This window comes from Elaeis guineensis, chromosome 3, assembly GCF_000442705.2.
Source record: "Elaeis guineensis isolate ETL-2024a chromosome 3, EG11, whole genome shotgun sequence".
NCBI classification, from domain to species: Eukaryota; Viridiplantae; Streptophyta; class Magnoliopsida; order Arecales; family Arecaceae; genus Elaeis; species Elaeis guineensis.
Genome location: NC_025995.2, coordinates 127,932,159 through 127,955,775, shown reverse-complemented (window position 1 = coordinate 127,955,775; position 23,617 = coordinate 127,932,159). Strand labels below are relative to the sequence as shown.

General features: G+C 48.5%; 1 protein-coding gene across 3 annotated transcripts; it reads right to left on the bottom strand.

Moving 5' to 3' along the window:
- Positions 1 to 2,695: 2,695 nt before the first annotated feature.
- On the bottom strand, positions 2,696 to 22,692 carry LOC105040188 (RNA-binding protein involved in heterochromatin assembly dri1). Of its 3 annotated transcripts, none has more exons than XM_010916604.4 (4): positions 22,576 to 22,692; positions 3,810 to 4,197; positions 3,106 to 3,176; positions 2,696 to 3,013 (listed from the first exon to the last, which is right to left on the bottom strand). In XM_010916604.4, the coding sequence occupies exons 2-4, from the start codon at positions 4,184 to 4,186 to the stop codon at positions 3,000 to 3,002; spliced, it is 462 nt and encodes a 153-aa protein (XP_010914906.1). In that variant the 5' UTR covers positions 4,187 to 4,197; positions 22,576 to 22,692; the 3' UTR covers positions 2,696 to 2,999. The 3 variants fall into 3 exon arrangements, with proteins under 3 accessions (XP_010914906.1, XP_073111075.1, XP_010914905.1); XM_073254974.1 differs by lacking the exon at positions 22,576 to 22,692 and adding an exon at positions 5,865 to 5,886; XM_010916603.3 differs by lacking the exon at positions 22,576 to 22,692 and adding an exon at positions 4,720 to 4,868.
- Between the last annotated feature and the right edge of the window lie 925 nt (positions 22,693 to 23,617).

Below are 23,617 nucleotides of genomic sequence, written 5' to 3'. Positions count from 1 at the left end.
TTTAAGTAAGCTGATTCGAATCCTATAGGAGAAAAAAAATAATCTATTGAAGTGATATTTTTCTCCTTATTGAGATTGAGATCAGTCCACTCAAAAGATGATCATCCTAAATACTTAAAAACATAGATTATAATCTAATACTTCGACCATAAATTTTAAAAAATTTTGAGTCCAACCATCCAAACAGGCTCTCGAGCACTTTTAGGTTGGAACAACTCTCCATGATCTCGTGATCATATGGTATAGCCATTCAAATGGAATTTAGAGATGCTGTCGTGTTTGGATCATTGCCATTATTTCCAGACTCCCTCTCAAGAGGAGAGGATAGTATAACCGCCATGATCGATCCTGGTAGGAAGTTGGAGTGAAACATATATCTGACCTTTCAGAACAAGCAAGAGGGTGAGTCAGGGCACATGCGACTCGATGCGACCACTCGAAGCTCCATCATGTACGTAACACTGGCAGCTCTGCGAGAACTGCGTTCTTGTACAAGTATAACTCTGATTGTCGATAGATAAGTGGCCCACGACGGGACAAATCGATGCCTTGCCTGCACCGGGGACCTCCTAGCTACCAGCAGCTTCGGGACAGCCTCGTATATATGTATGGAGGTTGCTGCTCCTCGGCTATTTCATGTCTTCAGGTTGGTCTATTTTATTTTGTTGTCTTCTGTGCAGCAAAATTAACACCGAACATGGCTTTATTGTAGGATCCATCTTCTCACCAGATTTATTTGTTCAAGAAATCATGTTCAATTCCCCCAGTTAAGCTTTTCGAAAGCCTACTAAGCTCAAACTACACTTTGGCTCGCGGGAGACACATGCTAACTGGTAACATACGATACTAGATGGATACTTCAGGGTCGGCTAAGACACCGTCCAAAGTGATCCAGAGAAAGGAGGGAGCAGTGTCACATCTTTGCAAAGAGAATGCCATACTATGGGGCGCAAGGAATGATTTATTTTCCTTCTGATCTTTATTTAATTTGACATATAGTTTACAGTGAGGAACAGGAAAACATGGAGCTGAACGAACTAAATGGAAGAGTTTGTCGTCTACCAAAACAGATATTCTGATGTCCTTCAAGAGAAGACAGAATGTAGTTGCGCATGTGGGATATGTGATCCAGGCATCAAATTCATAGTCGAAGGAAGTTCCACAGAGTTGCTGGTTGGAAACACGCAGGCCTCAGCTTCATCTCCAAGTTGGTTTTGAATGACTTGCGTCTATATATGTGTCATCACATTCAGAATAATGAAAGACTTGCTAGATGGATACAAGTACTGATGCAGCACGAAAAAAATTAACCAAGAAGATAACACCACACAGGTGCTCTTAATTAATCAGTTAGCTTTGCATACAAGATAATGATAAGAGCTGGAAAACCAACGCACAGCTGAAGTAACATAAAGTTGGCCTAAAGGAGGGATAAGAATCTTGCTAAAAGTTGGAAGCAATGGAGGGTGGAGGGAAACATTCATTAATGTGCCATAGACTTTTGACCGATTCTATTACTCAGATAGCACGCACATGGAGGAGCTCAATCTAGGAAGCCTTTGTAAAGTCAGCTCAAAAGATAAGAGAATCCAAGGTAAGCAATCCAACGAATGTTTTCTTAGTAGACATATTCTTCTTCACTAATAATGTCCAATTTAATAGTGAATTATGTCCAACTCAACATTGATAAGGAATAAATGTTTCAAGAATCTTCCGCTTTAGCCATTTGAAGCAAATCTTGAAGATAATTAACCCTCGCTAGTAATTGGAGAAACATGCGTAGATATCTAGACCATGCAGATAATGATAGAAGAATCATGACATTAGCTTTTGAAAGCATCTGCTATGCTACTTCAGGCTTCGGAGAGAAGGGAACGTTCGGTCTTGAATGAGGATAAGTAACCATCATCAAACATGAGCATTATTTGTTAATTTTTCATGTATTTTCTCGTGGTAAGGAATGAGGTCTGGTGTAAATTAAGTCGGTGTTTCACGCAAGCCGGAATTATATCTTGGAATTACAAAGCCAAGAGAGGTTCAATCCTGGCAGAGAAAATGTTAGAAGAATGGATCGAAATGGACTTAAAACTTTGGCCCTACACTTCCGGGTATCCTGTTCTCTTCATTCGCAGATCGAGGTTCTCTTTAGGCCGCCTGATGAGTCACCATTCAACGTTCAAAATTGAACCCTTTTCTTCTTTTGAGAAAATTGAAGTTATACTTCAGAAATGATATCGATCCCTTGAATCTTAAATCTATAATTTGTGCTGCAATGGTTGCAAGAGAGCCTTAATGATGGCCTATTATCACGTTCCTAGATCTAAGTACTCTTGAAATATGAACCAGCTTGAATGGTCATTTCCCAAGACATTCCTGCAGGGACCACTTGCATTATGGGTGGGAGAACATAATCCAACATATCCCATTCATGACAGAGCCTGGCAGAGAACATCTGCCGGAATATATTGGACGCTTGATATGACGTTTTTCCTTCTCCTCATATTTTTAACAAAACTGGGTGGAATATTCCTCCCTTTTTCATCAAAAAAGAACAAAAGCATTTGCCGGAATACGAATGTCTATCTCCATTCATAAGTAGACGATGGATTTGCCATTAGAGCAAGCATTCAAGGAACTTAGGACCACCACCCACCCTACCATAGGGTAATTAGAAGCCCATTCTTAAGACATTACACAAGATAATTTTCCAAATAGTTTAATAAGAGAGGCAACAACACAACTAGATAACTTATACTTCTAAAGCGAAAGAAGCTGGGGGATACAACTCCAAAGTGCAAACAAAAAACTGAGACAGGACACTCCCACATGGAAGACGGGTATTCAACCATGGTTCCATAAGAGGGCTTCAAAACCAAAAAAAAAAAAAAAGCAATAGTCCAGTAGGAGCAAAACCAGTAATTAATAGCTCGACAATATTACTACTACTATATCATATGATCTCATCTCTCGCGTTCACGTTATCTCACTTAGTCAACTTCTTAGACTTCGGTTCCTGCAATCGGAAGCCACATGAAACATGAAACACTAATTAGAATAGAAAAATGCAAAAGCAAATCTTCATTAAAAGGTTAAGAGGTGGATTACCGGACTCCCGAGGTGCATTGCACCGAAAGCATTCCATCCTGCTCGCAAAGTTGTGCTCGTTGCAGCCGGACCTGATGACATGTTGGCACGAAATTAGCCAAGCATATTGATGGACATGGAACCGGGTCAAATCGAATACATGCAGGCTATCCAAATGCATCAGATCTACGGTGACTTTATATTTTACCCATGGTGAATTTATCTACATTACAAATATATATTGCTCGGGAGGTGGCGTGACGAACGTTGTACTTTCATGGAGGGGCAAGGGCCCACTCTTGAATCGCCAACAGCTACATGCCGAGGTAAATACCAGTAGTGCCTGGCAGTGGCAGCCACCTAGGTGATTCCAACCGTACGATCTCCATAGGTGCAACCTTGACCTTAGCTAGAACATAGACAAGGTACCAAACAACAACCAATGTGTGTTGTTTGTTTGTTTCTGTTCCTTTCCTCTCTTATCTACAACCTTCTTAGTTGTTCTTTTGTGAGGAAATTAAACAGGAGAAAAGATGGCAAAAACTGGGTGTCTATTACTGCGTGCGTAGATGAGATGCACTCGATCGGCACAACCATGGATGCATGCAAGAAGAGTATGGGCAGAAGGGTTAAAAAGTTTTTTTTTTTTTTTTTTAATATCTGAATATTCTAAAGAAAAATCAAGGCAGGAAGGATGAGATGGAACATAAAGGATTGAAGGACACCTGGTGCAAATCCAGTCCCCAGACTTCCAGCCGGCACGACCGCCGCCGCCGCCAAAGCCGAACCCCCGCGAGCGCGGCACATCCGCGCCCTCGAAACCACCGCTGACGGCGGAGTCGTCCTTGAAAGCACCGCACTTGAAGCAGCTGGAACGGCTGGCAAAGTTGTGGGCGCCGCAGGAGCAGTACCAGTCGCCGGGGCGGACATCGGATCCACTACTGAAGCCAAAGGAGGAGCCCCCGCGGCCACCGCCGAAGCTCGCATAATCCGAGCAGTCGCTGCTCGACCTTGGCTCGCCACACCGCTGGCATGAATCGCGGCGGCTGAAGTTGAGGTGCTGGCAGGACCTGCAGTTCCAATCTCCGGGCTTCCTGTTCATCTTCTCAAATCCTGCCACCATCCCAACATTAACAGGAGAAAACGAAAGAAAATAAGTTAGGAGATAGAAAAGAAGGAAAGATTATTGCTGAACAAATCTTTCTTCGACTAGATACTATTTTACAGAAATAATTAATTGAGGAGATTGCATTGCTAGGAAATAAGAGCCAAAAGAGGAATAACCAGAACAAAAATAAGGAGAGAAAGAGATCGAAGTAAAGCAGGGAAATAATATATCAAGGTCCTGCTTCTATAATTGGAAGTTTAAAACCATACTGGTACCATATATAAAGCGATACTAATTCCTTGTGAAACTACACTAACAGTAGGTGACAAGCCTTGTGCACCAAGCGCTTGAACTTGGGATCGCATGAGACTCTGCTATGCAATGGAGTGAGCCATGAGATGCAGCTATGAGGTCATTGCAGGCAGGCCATTCTGCCGGGAATGAAAGCATATATACAAGAGCACAAACAGATGGAAGCAGAAATTAAGAAGAGGAGAATAAGCAGGGTTGGAGAAGGGCTTCCTTACCTAGCTAGCTAGAAGGTGATAGGGAGGAAACGACGGGGGTGGAGGAGTGGGAGAGATGAGAGGAATGCTTGATGAGCTTTGTCTGCTGCTGTGGTTTGGGTTTGGAGGACGGTGTTGGGGGGGGGGGGGGGTTTTATACTTGCGCGCGCGGGCCTCAATTATTCGGAATCAAGATTGGGTGTGGAGGCCCGGGGATGTTCCTCTTTTCTTTTTCACTGGCACTCTTTGAACAATGGAATCACAGAGAACTAAAAGAAGAAAAAGAAGAGAAAGGCATTGAGAGAGATGCTAAAGATGGACAAATTTGGGAGAATTTGAAATTGGCTTTCTTAGTAACATCTTTTTAGACATGGGTAGGAGAGAAGTGAAGTTCGTGCATCATGGTGTAGCTAGAGAGTAATTTCGGTACGTATCTGGCCTCCATCCTCCCCTCTTTACATGATTCTCACCCCACATATCTTAGTTAAAAGGACATGAAATCTCATTTACTTTGTAACGATGCTAATGGATGTTCTGATGCCGCGATTTTCACATTTCGAATCCATATGTCTCAGCCGGCGAAACTATATAATGGTTCCCATGGACCACTAAGCGACACTTAGTTTTTGATTGAAGTCTAATTATATATCTGTAATATGATTGGACCAACCGCGACATTTGAATGCAGTTCGATTTGCTGAAACCATGAACGCCACCAGCTCACAGATGCATGCATGTTTTGGAGAACTTTATATGCACTTGCCATTTGTCGCAGCGGATATATATATGCCTAACCTGAGTAGAGCTAGCTTTGTGGGGTAGTCTGAAGATGGAGTAGTATAGATTATGATTTTACCCTTGGAATAAATTCCCATATTTGCTAAAACCAATTCCGATCACTTATTCTTTACCACCTTCCCTCCCCTTTATCAATAATTCAAAGGGCCATAGATTCACCTTGGAGACATTCCTTTAACAATAATTCAAAAGGCCCTAGATCTCTTATTCGCGTGCTGATTGCATGCCATACAAATATTTACTAGTGTCAGAAGTTAGTCATATATACTAGATTATATTTCCAGGAGGACTGAGCTAGCATTAAGGATGAAAACTTGCTAAATCTCAGAATTTGATTTAGTACGAAAAAGAAATCAATGTGGGCCTACCATCTTTTCCAGTTCCCACACCATAATGCTGTCCACAGGCCTTCACAAGAGAATCGAGGGGGGTGGGGGGGGGGGGGGGGGGTGGTGTTCCATGCTGATGTGTCACCACAAGCTCATGTCCACGTGGCTCGGGCTTGAGGGAGGTGCTTTCATGTTGACCTGGGATTGGATAAGAAGGAACATGGAACACATAAATAATCTCAATCAGCAGACCGAGTGAATATTCCACACATCAGAAAAGCCTTTGACAAGAAAGACGCGCCTCTTATTCTCGTCCTAGACGAGGAGGCTAGGGATTTTACTCAAAAACCCACTCCCTAACGGTCACCAGCTAGGAAACTAGCCGTTGCTTTCTCAAACATTTTTCTAGAGAGCAAATATTCCTTTAATTATATGTATAATTCGGGCCAAAAGTATTTGATCGATTTGAGGATAAAAGGACGGAATAGATCAAGCTTGCTCACATATAGGTCTCCATCCTCTCGGCAATTTAGATGAAATTTCTGTTATATCAAACAATACTTTAATGATCAATATTGTATTCTTGTAAGAGGTACGACTTCTCATATTTTATGTGTATGTTCCATATCTTTGCGAAAGAAGATAAAGCCTAAGCCAAGAACCTCAAAGTGGGATAAGCATAAAACTATATATGGGTTGTATTGTGTTCTTTATCTTTTTCTCGGAGTTGAGAGGGACTCAAGGAAATTTTGAAGAGGGAGAAAGCATCCCTTTATTAATTTTCATGCACTAAGTGAATTACCCAAAAGAAAAGAAGTAAAGGAAAACTGGTGAGCTTCGATAAAGAAAGACAATGGAAGTAGTCTTCGAGGATGGTGTTGACCATCTTTTCCTTTGTTTTAGATCCCTTCTCCCCCACCTTGTTCTCATGTTTGATATTAATCTATGCAACTTCACATCCCTTTTCTTTTTCTGACCGTTCGCGTTTTTATTTGAGTGGGCTTGCTTTTGCTTTTGCTCCTCTTTCTTGCTCATGGCGTTAGTGATGAGGGTGTTTCAAAACCATAGGATGATATGCCTTCCATTCTCTTGGGTGAAGTTAAAGGGCCGATGTTAAACTGTGAAAAGAAAGCAACACGAGAAAAAAAAAAAAAAAAAAAAAAAGAGGGATGGCGGGCTGATTCGATTCTCCTAGGGAAATGCTTCCATGCATGACCATGACCAAAGCCCAACAAGGGGGTTTCAATGACATGACTGCTTTTTCTTCTCTTTTCCTCCACCACCCTCCTTTGCCTTTTAATGGCAAGTGATACTATAATGACTAGCAGTGCTTTCACCAAAAACACTGTAACTATCAAAATCTAGTACTTTATATAATGACTTGAGGACACATACGTAAACACGTACATCATATTTGTGCATATCTATGCACTTTTGGGTTATTTTTAGCGCCAAGTGCGGCACCCACATAGACATGACCAGACCCAAATAGTTCTGAGCTAAATAATTGAAAAATTGAAGGCCTACCTTCACATGGTATAACTAGGGTCTGTTGTATTTAAAATGAGACCATGTAGTTGGTTGCCCGGAATATGATCCACATTCAAAATATAAAATTAAGCAATTCAAGCATAAACCATGTAGATCGTAATTAAATTTTAACTAATCAGAATCCCCAACAGAATTAGGTTTTCATTTAGTGTCTGAGCATGGAGTAAAATACTTTAAAAATATCTTGCTATATCGTAGAAACTTGCTAATCAGGTTAAACATTTTTCTTCCACATGTATCCAACCACATCCACTGATGGTTGGATTAGATCTTGCTTGTAAGTTTGACAAAAACCCATTGAAAGCTTTAGTTAAGATAAAATTTTTTTGATGGATTAATCCACCGTTTAGCTAATAGATTAATCGAACCAGAAAGCAATACAGCTTCTCTTTTCCTTTTTTTTATTTGTTTATGTTTGGCTATGTTAATGTCTTCTGATTGGAGTGATCTATCGGCTCCGCAACAGATCAAGTCCAAACAATAATATCTCTAAGTTTAGGTTTTGGAGTATCATAGTTACATATGAAGGTAAGGATACATGAACTAACAATCCATTTGCAACGTATTCTTCTTTTTTATCTTTTATGAAGTATCGTTTATATTAATTACCGATGGTGGAATGGGGTTTGTGGGCTGGATTACACTCACGTGGCATGGTCATTGGTCAATGTGCAGCCGGTGACGTCAACACAATGATAAAATTCTCTTTCTTTTTGTGACCCCATCTTTTCATGCGAAGCATCAACCTCTTCAAGCACGCAGGCTCTCAAAAGGCGTCGTCGGGGTGCGATGCGGTCACCGCCCGGTTGCCTGACTTCTCGACTGCTTCGCGTTAGGACACGGAATGCGGCCGTATCCGTTCGAACCCTATCGACCAACTTGGTGGGACAAGAAAAACTGGTTCGTGCCATGTCTACTCTTCCAGGCTTAACAATGATTCGCTCAATTTTTATTACCTGGACAAGGTTTATGCTTTTGGAGGGACTACCACGCCAAACTATCTTGCTCGTGTATGTTGCTTGGTTAATTTGCATGTGTTTGATGTCACCCAAGCTTGATCCAAACCAAGCTAAGATCGCATTTTAATTTAAAGTGAGTGTAATGGGGTTGATGGATAAGATTGCGTTAGTTCTAGAGTAATATCACAAGTCATTGTCAAGACAAATCTTCTTTTATGCCATATCACATATGACATTTTAATTGCAATAGTCAAAAGGTTGGCACTTCCCAAACAAAGACGAGAAAGTATTGAACAGAATATATACCTAATTTACCAACTTATGTTGTGTTTAGTACAACCATCTCTCCCTATTTATTTTGCAATTTGAGTCGAGGACATTCTTTTCAGAGAAGCTTAACTGCCCTAAACATGCAAACAATCCACTATGCAGAATATTTTCTCCCTGAGAAAGAATAAAATAGTACATGACAAAGCATCCTCTACTCTTCAGCAAATACCTCTCAATAATCAAAATATATATTTCTCTTATTGTTGTGAGATATGCACAAGATGTCTTTTTGAATTGCAAGATCATGAAGTTGGGGAACATTTGGGAAGAAACAAGGGCTCTCACTCAACATTTCATCTTATCAAAGTAATATGCGAGTAATGGAATCACTGGCAACGAAGACTCTTCTCCAGCTTGGGTGCATAAAGAATGGATAGAGCTCTAATATGCGTGTATGTATGATAAAGGGGATGCAATCGAGGCCTCAAAATCTTTTAAGCATGTAATCATAACTATTAGCATCCAAAAGGGTACTAGACCTAATAATTTGAGGCGTTAAATGTCCAACGAAGTGTGGGTAAAGAGTAATCTTTTAGATAATGAAAAGCATCACGGAAGCAGCTGGCCCTTGCTATCTACAGTGGTAGGATCCACCATTTTCCAAGTGGCAGCTACCGCTGTGGCAGTAATAGTAAGTACATATAACTGTACACTGCCAGCTAGCATCTTTTTAAAGGCTCGCATCCTTAAATATTCCCCACCTAAGCTGTGACCGAACCGTTAGAAAATTTCTTCAAAACCGCCTGCAGTTTTTAGTTGTTTTACGCGGATATACAGCCACTAGGCTGTTCTACATTACACGAACCGGTAGTCAATACGAAGGTCGGTCAACCTATTGATCGAATTTTAATTTGATGCAATTCAAATCTCATAAATTTATATTTTAAATTGTATTAGATTTTGATGATAGCCACTCCGGCCTATTACTTGATCCGGATTCAATCCAAACTTTTATATATATATATATATATTATATATATATATATATATATATATATATATATGGTTCAAATATGAATTAGTTATATGAAATATTAACTTTATGATTTTTAGATTTGATTAAGACCAATGAATGAAAAATGATAGTAGATTATTGCCAATATTTTTATTTTCATCTAAAAAATCTCATTTAGATGGAACGGATATCCGATATCCAATCGAATAAGATATAAATAAAAAAAATATTATCCCAGGTCATATATCGGATTCAGATTAAAAAATTAAGATATTGGATCGGATTTGAATTGATTCAAATCTACATCTGATCCGATCCATTGTCAAATCTAATCAATATTTTATTTTTCGGACATGCACAAATCCAGAATCTACTCTTTGCACGCACACAAAGCCGGAGTCACACGCATGCGAACACACGGCGCTAGCTACGCCATGAGTCGCGACCACCGTACCCACACCAGACCATTTAACCCGTCTGCACCAGCGCATGCAATATAAACCTGAAAATTTTAATATATATAGCTTTTGGCTAACTCTGTACTTCAGAGATGTCCACAAATTCATCCAAGTCATCGGGGTGTCGATGACGTTGCTTGTTTCGTACCAAGTTAGGTGTGCACATAATCTCCTTGGACCTACCCACTATCATTAGATCCGTGTTAAAGCATACGCATGTGAACCCACAATAATCATTTGACGTAGCATAACTCCTTTTCAAGAGAGTTTTGGAGTATCAGTGAAAATTGGGAGCTGCTCTAACGTAGCAGGGGGGCAAAGAAAAAAAAAAAGCTTCTAGTTTTTGTTATTTTTCTATTTTCTATTTCCATGCAAATGGAAAGATGGATTAATTCCCTATGAATCGTTATAAACGTTAAAACAGTTCTTGCAGTCATTTTTATGTCTCCTTCATTCTTTTCATGGAGTTGGTGGAATATTTATTTTTAATTTTCACAAGTTGTATATGCACCCTGTTGCGGCTAATCCCCTCGTCGCCTGATCGCCAGAAACGAGCGCCTGCAAAAAAAGAAGTCCACACTGACCGGAGGCGGCTCCGGCGGGGACCCTTCGACGGTCAAGTCAGAGAGGTGACTGGACAACAGTGAAATGAAGACAGAGAGCTCAATCGAGAGAGAGAGAGAGAGAGCAAGCCTGTTGTTTTTTTCCGGACCTCTTACGCTGTTGCCTTCCCCGATATATATAGTGGAGCGTGGTACGGCGCCGTCATTAATGGCGCGGACAATTGAGGAATTGTCCACTCACCGTAGACTGTCAGAGTCGCCGTGAAAGCGTCACATCGCCGTGGGGCTGTCAAATCACTAGGGTTGACAATGCCCTAGGTGGGATAACGCCTTTGGATGGCAGTGTCGCATGCTGCTGTCAGGGCTGACAGTCTCTGGCCGCTGTACGGCGATCGGAGGAATCGACCGACCCTAGGTCGGTGGCCAGCTATGTGGCGTCGGGTGGAGATTCGGACCTCTCCGACGGTCAGTCGGGCATGTTGCGAGAGTCGGTCATCAGACTTTCTAGTTCGGTCGGTCGGGAGAGTGGAAAAGGTCTGCCCGACCGACATATCCTCAGTCGATAAAGGGCCGTTAATCGGCCGGTGATGGCGTTCGGTCGGTCGGTCCGTTGGTCGATCGGTCGGTCGATCGGTCCGTTGGTCGGTCGGTCGGTCGGTCGGTCGGGTATGTCCGATCATAAGCCGTCGTGAGCGGGGTCGGTCGGTATCCCCCAACAGTTGCCCCCCTCCACTCCTGAGTCGGACGGTGCGCTGGCCGATGCCCCCGTTTGGACAGCAACGTCGGGCGAAAAGGAGTGGATTCGCCGCAGGCCAAATTTCGACTGTACCGCGAGTTGGTACCACGCCAGGTGTCTCATAAATGCCGAGCGATTCGCTGGCGTTAGGTGTTACGTCGGTGTCAGATGTCCCGTCCAGTCGGCGTCAGGTGTTACGTCGGTGTCAGACGTCCCGTCCAGTCGGCATCAGGTGTTACGTCGGTGATCGAGTGCCGGACGATTTGGTGTCAGGCAATCGGGTACCGGATGATTTGGTGTCAGGTGGTCGGGTGTCCGACGCCTTTTGGGGAACGCAAACCGCCGTCAAGCGCCGGTCCTGGGAGCGCGGGGCGCTGTCAGGCGTCCCATCGGGAACGCGAATCACCGCGGGCGATTAAATTTAGAACCGCGGCCCTCTTGCCACGTGTCGGAGGTGGTTGGGGCCGGCGTCCTCCGTATTAAATGAGGGCGGTGCGGCCTTCCCGGGATGGGCGCGCCGGACCATCGGGTCAAAAGGAGGGCCCGGACGCCGCCATGTGTCGCCCATCCGGGGACCTCGGTCGGCGCGGGGTCAACATGGCCATTGAGCGGCCCTATATATATAGGACCACCTGCGCTCGAAGCCCCACCCTGAACAATTTGCTGCAGAGACTCTGTCCGAGTGGTTCCTCCGTCGTCGCCAACAGTCGTCTCCCCTTCCGCTCTCTAAAGGGTCCGTTTCGGGTTCGTGATCCTTTCCCTCAGCCGTGGTTTCTGTTTAAATCCTCTCTTCTTTCTTCTTCTTCTTCTTCTTCTTCGGCCTCGCTTTCCCTTGGTTCTGGTGCGATGGCCGGGAATCCATCTCGGGGGGCTCGGTCGGGAAATCCGACCGATGACCCTCGGTCGACTCCGGAAGTTGAGGTTTCTTCGCTTTCGGGGCCGAACGTTGATCGGCTTCGGGATCAGTATCGCATCCCGGAGCGGTTTCAACTCTCCGCCCCAGGGGTCGGCGGTCGGGTTAACAACCCTCCGCCGGGTCAATTGGCGCTGTACGTCGAAGATCTTCACGCGGGTCTTCGGCTTCCGATTTCGGAGTTCGTCCGAAATCTGCTGGATTATTACAGACTTTGTCCGACGCAACTAGCGCCGAACTCTGTCCGACTAATAATCAGCTTCGCCTTGTTGTGTCAGCTTCTGCCGACCAACCCTCGCATTTCTCTCTTCCGGGCATTTTTTGTGCTCCGACCCCACCTTAAGGCCCGAGGGTGGTGGCTCTTCAACCCCGGAAGGGTCTTTCCTTCATCACTGGTCTTCCATCGTCCATCCACGGGTGGAAGAACCAGTTTTTCTTCGTCTCATCTTCTTCTCCCTGGGGCTTTCCATCTCACTGGGGTGTGCCCCGAACCGAAGCAAACGAGAACAGCCGGGTGGAGGCGGACGACCGGGAGGACTTCCACCGACTCAAGGACATGTCGGTCCCGAAGCAGAGGGAGCTTGTTACCGAACAAGCCCTCTATGACGCTAGCCTGAGCTTGGTCCCCCGTCTAGGTATCGCCCGATCCATCGGTTGTCTTTTCATTCGGCTTTCGTTCTTATCCTTATATTAATATTTCCGTCGGTATCGCAGGGACACCTCCGAGGATGAGGCCGACCGACGCCGAAATCTGTCAGTACGCAGCGAGGAAGAGGCCGGCATCGGGGGCAGGACCTTCGCGCCCGCCGAAGAAGCCCACCACAGCGCGCCGACCGTCGAGGCATCGGCGACCGACCAGTCGGAGCCGGTGTAGCACTCGAGGCTCCGGCTGTGCAACCGGAGGAGAGACCGACGGAGGAAGCGGCGGAAGGGATATCGGCGGCTTCGCCGGCAGGCGTGGCGTCGGACGACGTTCGGGAACCCAAACATCATCCGACGGCATCTGCAGCCACAACGGGGGGTGCCGCGTCAAACTCGAGCATCCCCTCCCTACCGGATCCGTTGGTCGGAGTGGCCGATCGGGGGAAAGCCTCGATGGACCCCGCGGACGACACTCGGTCGGGGAGTCGCACAGTGTCGCCCAGCGCTCAGTTCCCCGAAGGGGCGTCGGCGCTGGCCGACCACAACCTGGCCAGGAGGCTGTGCCAGGGGATCCTCCTCCCAGCCGACGTAGAGGCGCTGAGGTCTCGGCAAGTAACCGAGATGTTATCGTCGTTTTACCCGACCATGATCGAGGTAGGTACCGCTTCGCCTCCTCTTTCCTTAATATTTTTATTTTTTTGCTTTCCTGACGAGACGCTCATGTCGGCAACTGATCTACACTATGTCCGAACTTGAAGCCGGGTACCGGAGGTTCGGGAATGTCCGGGTGGCTTGGAAGGACAGGGCGGCGGCGGCCGAAGCCGACCGGGCAATGCTGGTCGACCACCTGAAGCAGTCGACCGACCGGGAGGCGAAGCTGGTGGACGAGGTCTCTCATCTTGGGTCCAAACTCAAGTCGGCCCGGAAAGAAGCCAAACGCAAGGATCGGACCGTGCACCGTCTGCGGCGCGAGCGTGACGGCGTCACCGCCGAACTCGAGGGCGAGTGCGAGCAGCTCCGGGTCAGCCTGGAGAAGCTCGCCAAAGCTGAGGAGGATCTGTCAATCGCCCAGGCCGACGCCGACATGTCGAAGGCAGAGGTAGAGTCAGCAAGGGACTCTCTCAGCCGGGCGGAAGAGGAAGCAAGGTCGGCGAAGGAGTCGACAAGTCGGGCGGTGGACGACTTCCGCGCCACCGACCAGTACCGGGAGGAAATGTTGGAGTCTGACTTCGCATCGTACCGGGTGGGGTACGAGGACGGTCGGGATGCGGTCCAAGCCCTGTACCCGAAGCTGGATCTCAGCGGTATCGTTCCGTCGGGAGCCGAGGATCAAGCCACGGAAGAGATGGCCGACCCGTCGTCGGGAGGCGTCGCCGTGGCGGGAGATGCCGTCCAGAAACAAGCCGCCGAAGGAGAGACGGCCGCGACTCGTGACCCGTCGCCGACTGCCAATCCCTTGTCGACCGACGATCCTGCTTCGGCCGTCGACCCAGTGCCGATCGCGGTGGACACGCCGGTCATCCCCGACTTCCATCGGTCGAGGAGATTGACTCGGAAGGATGACCGCGGCCTTGTCGTCTTTTATCCTTTTTGTTTTTTCTTCTTAGAACACTTGTAACTGGGCTTCGGCCTGGCTTTGTAAGCTTCTTTCGACCTTGAATGAAATCAGTCTTGGACTTAAACTTTTTTTCTTCTGCCTGTCTTTCTTTCTTTCATGTGTTGCAGAATGCATCTGAACACGTAAGTTGCCAACTCATATAAGTTGTTTAGGACGTTCGGCAACTCGCGTCGCCACGAAGGTAGAACAAATCCCGACTTTGGATCGGCCTTCGATGGTCGAGGTCGTAAGTCGGGCGTCCTTCCCCCGCCGTGAGTCGGGCGCGTTCGTTGAGTCGGAAGTCGACCGACCCCGAATAAAGGTTCGGTAGTCGGGTCTCTTTCGACGCGTTCAGTCGAATGTCGTCCGGCGCATTTAGTCGGGGGAGCACCGATAAGTCGGATCCCGATATCCTTGTGTCGGGTATCCATACTGCGCCTCATGATATACGGTGGTAAACCGAATATCTCCCGCCGGCCGTAGCTCGGTCGGTGAGTCATGGACGCGACTGAGGTCGTATCGTGCGATAGACGGTGGCAAGCCGAATATCCTTCGATCGACCGTAGCTAGGTCGGTAGGTCGCGAGGGCGGTCGCATAGGCACTCCGCCTTTCTTTGGTCGGGGCTCAGTCGGTAGGTTAGCCGATTGTCTGGCCCGAAAGTACGATCGTAGAAGGAGTGTCAACTCCCGTCAATATAGATATATCGATCCCTGTAAGGGTCCGATGTTTCGTTGATCGTCGAGGGAGTGTGACTCCCGTCCATCGGTCTTTGTAAGAGTCCGATGTTTCGTCGATCGTCGAAGGAGTGTGACTCCCGTCCATCGGTCTTTGTAAGAGTCCGTTGTTTCGTCGACCGTCGAAGGAGTGTGACTCCCATCCATCGGTCTTTGTAAGAGTCCGATGTATCATCGACGATGGTGCCGTCGGTCTCAGCGGATACCAAGTCCGAGTCGGCACGTCGGTGCTCGACCTTGGTGAGCGTTGATCGTCAGTCGAAGAGTTAAAACTCCGAAATTTCAAACTAAATTTGTATTCCAAATGAACGAGTACAAAGTTCATTGGTGATACAACTTCAGGTTGTCGGCGTTCCATGTTCGGGGAATGGGTTTCCCTTCCAAAGTCTCTAGTCGGTAAACCCTTGGCCCATAGGTGTCTGCTACCACGTAGGGCCCTTCCCAGTTCGGAGCCAGCTTCCCTTGGTCCAGGGGCTTCGAGACCTCCGCCCTTCTCAGGACCAAGTCACCAAGCCTGAAGAGCTTTGGTCTGACTTTGGCGTTGTAATACCGGGCCACCTTCTATCGGTATGAAGTCATGCGAAGTTGAGCCTCATTTCGCAGTTCGGGAAGGAGGTCTAAGTCGGCCCTCCGACAATCGGAGTTGTCCGGCTCTTGATACCGCTCGACCCTCGTAGACGGCAGTCTAATCTCAAGTGGGATCATCGCCTCCGTCCCATAGGCCAAACCGAAAGGCGACTCCCCTGTCGGTACGCGGGGGGTCGTTCGGTAAGCCCACAGAATGGAGCCTAGCTCGTCGACCCAGAGGCCTTTGGCTTCATTTAATCGGTTTTGAGCCCGAGTAGTATGGTCCGGTTGGTCACCTCGACTTCGCCGTTGGACTGTGGATGCCCGACTGAAGTCAGTCGGTGCGTGATGTGAAACCTTGCGCAGAAATCTCTGAAGTCTTGGTTGTCGAATTGCCGCCCATTGTCGGTGATAATGGTATGCGGCAATCCGAACCTGAAGATGATGGATTTTTGGACAAAGTCCTCCATCTTTCGTTCGGTAATCTGCGCCAAGAGTTCGGCCTCCACCCACTTGGTGAAGTAGTCGATGGCGACAACTACGAATTTTCTTTGACCCGATGCTGGAGGGAAAAGACTGAGAATGTCGACCCCCCACTGAGCGAAGGCCACGGAGCGACAATAGGAGCGATTTGGCTGGTCGGTCGGTGCTGCACGTTAGCATACTTTTGGCAAGGTTCGCACCTCCAGACCAACTCAGACGCGTCCTTCCTCATGGTGGGTCAGTAGTAACCCTGTCGCAGGACTTTGTAGGCTAGAGACTTGCCCCCCAAGTGATTTTCGCAGATCCCTTCGTGCACTTCTCGGAGAGCATAGTCTGCGTCGGTCGGTCCCAAGCACCTAAGCAAGGGAAGGGAGAACGACCTTTTGTAGAGTCGGCCATCCATGATCACATATTGGGAGGCCGACCATCGGAGCCGCCTGGCCTCCGTGGGGTCTTCAGGGCTGGTCCCGTCGGTCAGAAATCGGATAATCGGATCCATCCAGCTTGGTTCGGCTGTTAGTTGTAGTACTTCTTCGACCCGATCGATGCTCGGCTGCTCGAGGTTCTCCACGAACGTCCGACCCAAAGAGTCGAAAGCCGAAGTCACCAGTCTGGAGAGTGCATCGGCCCGGGCGTTCTCCGACCTAGGGATGTGGAAAATTTCAAAATACCTGAGGCGCGCTACGAGGTCCTTCACTTTCTGGAGATATCTGGCCATGGCCGGATCTCGCACCTCGAATTCACCTTTGACCTGCCCCACGATCAGCTGAGAATCTGAGAATGCCCGGAGGCTGTCGACGCCCAGTTCCCTCCCATCCTTAAGCCGACGAGGAGCGCTTCGTACTCGGCTTGGTTATTGGAGGCTTTAAATCGAATCGGAGGGCGTACTCGGTTACTACCCCATCCGAGTTGGTGAGTAGGAACCCAGCCCCACTCCCCTGAGCGTTTGAAGCTCCGTCGATGTGCAGTACCCAGGTGGAGACCGGGTCTGGCTCGGAGACCGCGTCTCATCCCGGGTCCGCAGCTCCCGACCATTGGGCCAGGACCTGAGCCTTTAAGGCAGGCCGCGGTCGGTACTGTATGTCGAACTCGCTGAGCTTCATCGTCCACTTTGTCAGTCGTCCCGATGTGTCCGGTCGGTGCAATATCGCCTTAGGGGCTGGTTGGTGAGAACCACTGTGGCATGAGCCTGGAAGTATGGGCGGAGTCGCTGTGCGGAGATGGTCAAGGCGAAAATCATCTTTTCCATCTTCGAATATCGAACTTCAGCGCCGTGGAGCACTTTACTGGTATAGTAGATAGGCTGATGGGTTCGGCTCTCATTTTCTCGGACGAGCACCGAACTGACCGTCTCAGTGGAGGTGGCCAAATAGAGATACAAGGTCTCCCCGACCTGCGGCTTCACGAGCAGCGACGGGGAAGCCAAGTACTTCTTCAGATCTTCGAAGGCCCGTTGGCACTCATCCGACCAAGAAAAACCCTTCACCTGCCGCAAAGTTTTGAAAAACGGGAGGCACCTCTCAGCTGATCGAGAAATGAACCGGCTGAGAGAAACATTTTTTCGTTCAGCTGCTGGACCTCCTTCTTGGTGTTCGGATGACGCATGTCGATGATCGCCTTTATCTTCTCAGGGTTGGCCTCGATTTCCCTCCGAGAAATGAGGAATCCGAGAAACTTTTCCGAGGTCACCCCAAAAGCGCACTTAGTCGGATTCAGCTTCATTCGATGTTGTCATAGAGTGCGGAAGGTCTCTTCGAGATCCTGAACGTGATCTGGAATCTGCGCACTTTTCACCAGCATGTCGTCCACATATACCTCCATGTTGCGTCCGATCTAGTCTTTAAAGACCTTATTGATAAGTCGTTGGTAGGTGGCGCCGGCGTTCTTCAGCCCGAAGGGCATCACTCGATAACAGTAGAGCCCTTGGGGGTCACGAAGGCAGTGTGCTCCTTGTCTTCAGGCGCCATTCGGATCTGGTTGTACCCGACAAAGGCATCCATGAAGCTGAGCAGTCGAAATCCGGACGTCGCATCCATCAGCTGGTCGATCTTTGGAAGTGGAAAGCTATCTTTTGGACAGGCCCGATTCAGGTCGGTGTAGTCGATGCAAATCCTCCACTTTCCGTTGGCTTTCTTGACCATAACGACATTGGCGAGCCAATCGGGATACGTAGCTTCTCTGATGAAGCCCGCCTCGAGCAGCTTGTCCACTTCTTCGTCGATGGCCCTCTGTCTCTCGGGAGCGAAGGACCTTTTCTTCTGCCTCACCGGCCTCATCGTCGGGTCGATGTTGAGTCGGTGGGTTATTGTCTCTGGGGGGATGCCTGACATATCTGCTGCCGACCAAGCAAATATGTTGGCGTTGGCCGTTAGCAGCTCCGTTAAGCATCGCCGTTCTGGGTCGGGTAGTTGAGACCCGACCCATACCTTTCGGTCAGGGTTTCCCGCAATCGGGATTGACACGAGTTGTTCGGCTGGCGAGCCCCGTTCTTCCTCCTCCTGCTGGTCTAGTTTGTCGATCGTCAGGGAACCCCTCAACTCGTCGTTCTGAGCGGAGATCTGGAAGCATCGGCGAGCGAGCTGTTGGTCCCCGCGCATCTCCCCGACCCCGTTTCTTATCGAAAACCAAACGAGGAGATGGTACGTCGAGATGATTGCCTTGAGGGCGTTAAGTCCGGATCGTCCAAGTATGGCATTGTAGGCCGAAGGTACTTGGACAACCGCGAAAGTCAAATGAACCGTGCTTTGCCGTGGTTTGGTGCCGGCCGTCAGAGGCAGGGTAATTTCTCCTTCCGTCGCGACGGCGTCCCCGGCAAAGCCTATCAAGGGCGTGGAGACCCTCTTAAGTCGGTCGGTTGATAGTTGCATCCGGGAGAAAGTCGAGTAAAACAAAACATTTGTCGAACTTCCATTATCTACAAAAAAAATTTTACATCATAGTTTGCTATTGTTGCCGAAACAACAACAGCGTCATCGTGGGGAGTTTGGATGCCCGAACGTCTTCTTCTGTAAAAGTAATCACGTCGTCCGGGCGCGGCTTCTTCATGGGCTCCCCCTTAGCAGACATCCCCAGGCCAAGTCGTTTGGAAATCATATTGATGACCCCGGCCGTCGGCTGATTGGTGGTCGCTTCCTCAGTCGGCTGGGGTCGTCGGTCGGCCATAGGTTGAGTCGGCGGGTTCCTCCGAAATTTATCGAGATACCCTCGGCGGATGAGAGCTTCGATCTCATCCTTAAGCTGGATGCATTGCTCGGTATTATGACCGTGGCCCCGGTGGAATCGACAGTACTTTCGTCGGTCGAGGCCTTTTGCCTTCAGAGGCGGAGGCCGTCGCAGGTATTCTTTCCCCTCGATCTCCATCAAAATCTGCACACGGGGGCGGAGAGAGGAGTGTAGGAATCATACCTGGGGCGTGTCGGCCTTAGAGTCTGCCGTCGGGGCGACTTTTGGTTCCGTCGTGGTGTCGAGACCCGACCATCGGTCGGGGGCCTGCTGGGTTCAGCGGGGTCCCGACCCTTCCTTCGTTTTTCCTTCGGACCCTTGAACTCGGTTGAGCGTCGGTCGGAGGCCCCTTCGTCTGCGCGCATATACTTGTACGCGCGCTCCAGCAATTCGGCATATGTACGGAGGAGGGTCTTGTCCAGGGAGTAGGTGAATCGGGACGCCCTCAGCCCCCGTTTCATGGCTGAGATAGCCATGTCTTCGTTGAGGTCCCGAACCTCAAGCGTGGCCATATTGAATCGCGCCACGAAGTGTCGGAGCGTCTCGTTTTCTCCCTGTTTGAGGGAAAAAAGGCTGTCCGACGTTCGCGGCGGCTTCCGGCTGGTGCTGAAGTGAGCCACGAAAGAGTGCTCGAGCTGCCCGAAGGAGTGGATACTTCCCGATCGAAGATCGGAGTATCAGGCCCTGACAGCCTTGCGGAGTGTGGCGGGGAAGCCGATGCAAAAGAGAGCGTCGGTTGCCCCCTGAATCGTCATGAGAGCTTTATAGCTCTCCAGGTGGTCGATTGGGTCGGTGGAGCCGTCGTAGGGCTCCACGTGCGGCATCTTGAACCGACTGGGGATCGGTTCATCGAGAATGAGTCGAGAGAGAGGTTGGGCGGTCTGAAAGTCGACATCGTTCGAAGACTTCTGCCCGTCCACCTGCAACTGCGCAAGCCGACGGTCGATTTCCTCGAACCTGCGTTCGTAATCGTCCGTCCGTCGGTGCTGGGAGACCCCAGGAGTGGAGTCTCCGGAAGATTCCAAGAGGGAGGCGGACGGCGTCCGCAGTCGCTTCTCCTTCCTCACCCGTTCCAGCAGGGAAGGAGAGAGCTGCTGGGACGGACGGGCATCGCGCCGTGGCCGCCCCTCCTGCTCTCCGTGGGAGTGCTGTGGCAGGCGCTCGTGCGGAGACGACGGAGATCGGCGCGGGCGTCAGCGGCTGCTCCTGGAGGGCATCGGACGCGCCGCCGGTTGTTGCTGGAGACTCTTGACCGCGTCCGTCAGCACGGTCATCTGCCGTACGATTGCCGCGATCTGCGCCTCCATGGTCACCGCGGGGTGCGGAGAGCTGGGTTCCGCCGCGGAGGGTGGCGGAGAGGCCTCTTCCCGGCGGGAAGAGCGCCTCGCCGACCCTGTGACCCTCGATCGTTGGGCTCTTGTCTTTGTCATTAGTATCTACTAGGCCTCCTCCCCTACCTGGCGCGCCAATCTGTTGCGGCCAATCCCCTCGTCGCTGATCGCCGGAAACGAGCGCCTGTAAAAAAGGAAGTCCACACTGACCGGAGGCGGCTCCGGCGGGGACCCTCCGACGGTCAAGTCAGAGAGGTGACTGGGCAACAGTAAAATGAAGACAGAGAGCTCAATCGAGAGAGAGGGAGAGAGAGAGCAAGCCTGTTGTTTTTTCCCGGGCCTCTTGCACTGTTGCCTTCCCCGATATATATAATGGAGCGTGGTACGGCGCTGTCATTAATGGCGCGGACAATTGAGAAATTGTCCACTCACTGTAGACTGTCAGAGTCGCCGTGAAAGCGTCACATCGCCGTGGGGCTGTCAAATCACTAGGGTTGACAATGCCCTAGGTGGGATAACGCCCTTGGGTGGCAGTGCCGCATGCTGCTGTCAGGGCTGACAGTCTCTGGCCGCTGTACGGCGATCGGAGGAATCGACCGACCCTAGGTCGGTGGCCAGCTATGTGGCGTCGGGTGGAGATTCGGGCCCCTCCGACGGTCAGTCGGGCATGTTGCGAGAGTCGGCCATCAGACTTCCTAGTTCGGTCGGTCGGAAGAGTGGAAAAGATCTGCCCGACCGACATATCCTCAGTCGATAAAGGGCCGTTAATCGGCCGGTGATGGTGTTCGGTCGGTCGGTCCGTTGGTCGACCGGTCGGTCGATCGGTCCGTTGGTCGGTCGGTCGGATATGTCCGATCATAAGCCGTCGTGAGCGGGGTCGGTCGGTATCCCCCAACACACCCCTTTATTTATTATTGTGCTTATACACGGGTTATATACACTTTCATCTACTTGCTGATGTGACAGTGTATGATCCAAACTGATCTTTAAATACTTTCAACACAGTTATATTCTCTTGACTCTTTCCTAACTCTTCGTGATCCTAAGTACCTTTTATTTATATTTAAATGAGCATTGTTCAAGGTTGAGTGTGAGCGCAGTAAACTTACGAAGACCCTACAAAATCTCGATATTCTCTTGACTCTTTCCTAACTCTCCATGGCCCGGAGTATCTTTATTAACCCTTAAATAAACAGTCTGATGTGAAGCTATGTCACTCACCAATATAATATGCTTCCTTTGTCTACACGTCAAAACATAGTATGCAACCCCACAATTTTTATATTATATTATGTTGATATCTATCTTTTCATGTATGTTTAATTCCCTATAAATTATTAAACAATTTCTGATGATCATTTTTAATCTATTTATGCTATGTACATTGCACATTTGCAGATTATTAGATTGGTTTTTGTCTTATAAAAAGAAAAATAGAGAGATGGCCTGAAAAATAATTTATTCAATTCCAATAGGAAAAGATCCTCACCGTCAATTATAATCATTAGTTTTGATAAGGGAGCGATGGTCTGAAAAATAATCTATGAAGGGAGAGGGAAAATGGAAACTGGAACATCTTTAAGTTTTAAATTTTGGCAATTCCATTTCCTCCATGACCACCTCTTTCGGGGGGAAAAGGATATTGGAACAAGATATCACGAACCACGAAGAAAGAATCCAGATAAACATTGAAAAGAGATGATCGTACCTGCTTTATTCCGCCCTCGCTCCTTGTCCTTTGCTGGATACGGATGATTGTTCCAATCTTAGAAGGGTACAAGGAGAAGGGGAACGACCCAAGATTTATAACTCAGGGAGGTGGGTGAGTTGGTGGGTGGATCACATCCACATCTGAATCCAGAACGAATCGAAATTAGGGAGAGAAATTTGGAGGACCAAAAGCAACATGGTAGGGTGCAAATTGCTCGAGTCGAACAGAATTGGTTCGGGTCCAAATCGTTGTATACGTTGATGGGTATGGGAGGTAGCATTCACTATTCAGATCAAGTCTAGCAAAATTATTGATGCCATTAAGTCATCAATAATGTTGTGTAAGAACCTAAATTGGTGTCACTTTGTCGTCACTCGTTTTGATGACAGGTAGCTAAGATGTGAAGGCCGACTTAAATGCTGGTGGGTTTGGTGAGAACCCACATGGTATCATTCATCAGAGGCAGGTGGTTAGGACCGCGCTTTCCAAGGTAGCAACTTTCTTCTCTACACGAGGAGGGGGCCATTCTTCCTCCTTCATTCAAGATGGCCACCCACGGTTGCTCTCAAGCATTCCGCTTGGAAATTACGGGACATAGACGCGCTAATATGGCCATGGTTTTACCAAATCAAGAGTGGGTGAAACAGAATTTGTGGAGCCTCTCCATTACAGCCAAAAGAATGAATTTAACTTGGGTCAAGCTTCATCCCAGTATTTATTAAAAGTTATTTCATGTTTTATCTGTTACAAATTAACCATTGCTTGTATCATTTACCACCACCTTACCCACTGGAAGGGTATCGATGAGGACCACCCACCCGTAGTTGGACCTGGTCAGGCTGAGACCGAGTCAAGCCTTCACTCCCTGTCAGTCTGTCACTGATGACGACTGCTGCAGCAGTGACATACAGGAGGTTTATCGCCTGTCGTCATGCTTGGAAGCTCCAATTGGAGCATATCTCACCGAGGCCTTTCTGCCTTCTACCCCTCACCTCTCCTTCTAAACCACCAGGTGAATTATCATGAAACAATGCCCATT

Excerpts from the sequence above, each read along its gene's own strand:
- LOC105040188 (XM_010916604.4), bottom strand. The coding sequence starts at position 4,186 with ATGAACAGGAAGCCCGGAGATTGGAACTGCAGGTCCTGCCAGCACCTC. Across the intron at positions 3,177-3,809 it reads GGGGACTGGATTTGCACCAG|GTCCGGCTGCAACGAGCACA; the intron begins GTGTCCTTCAAT and ends ACATGTCATCAG.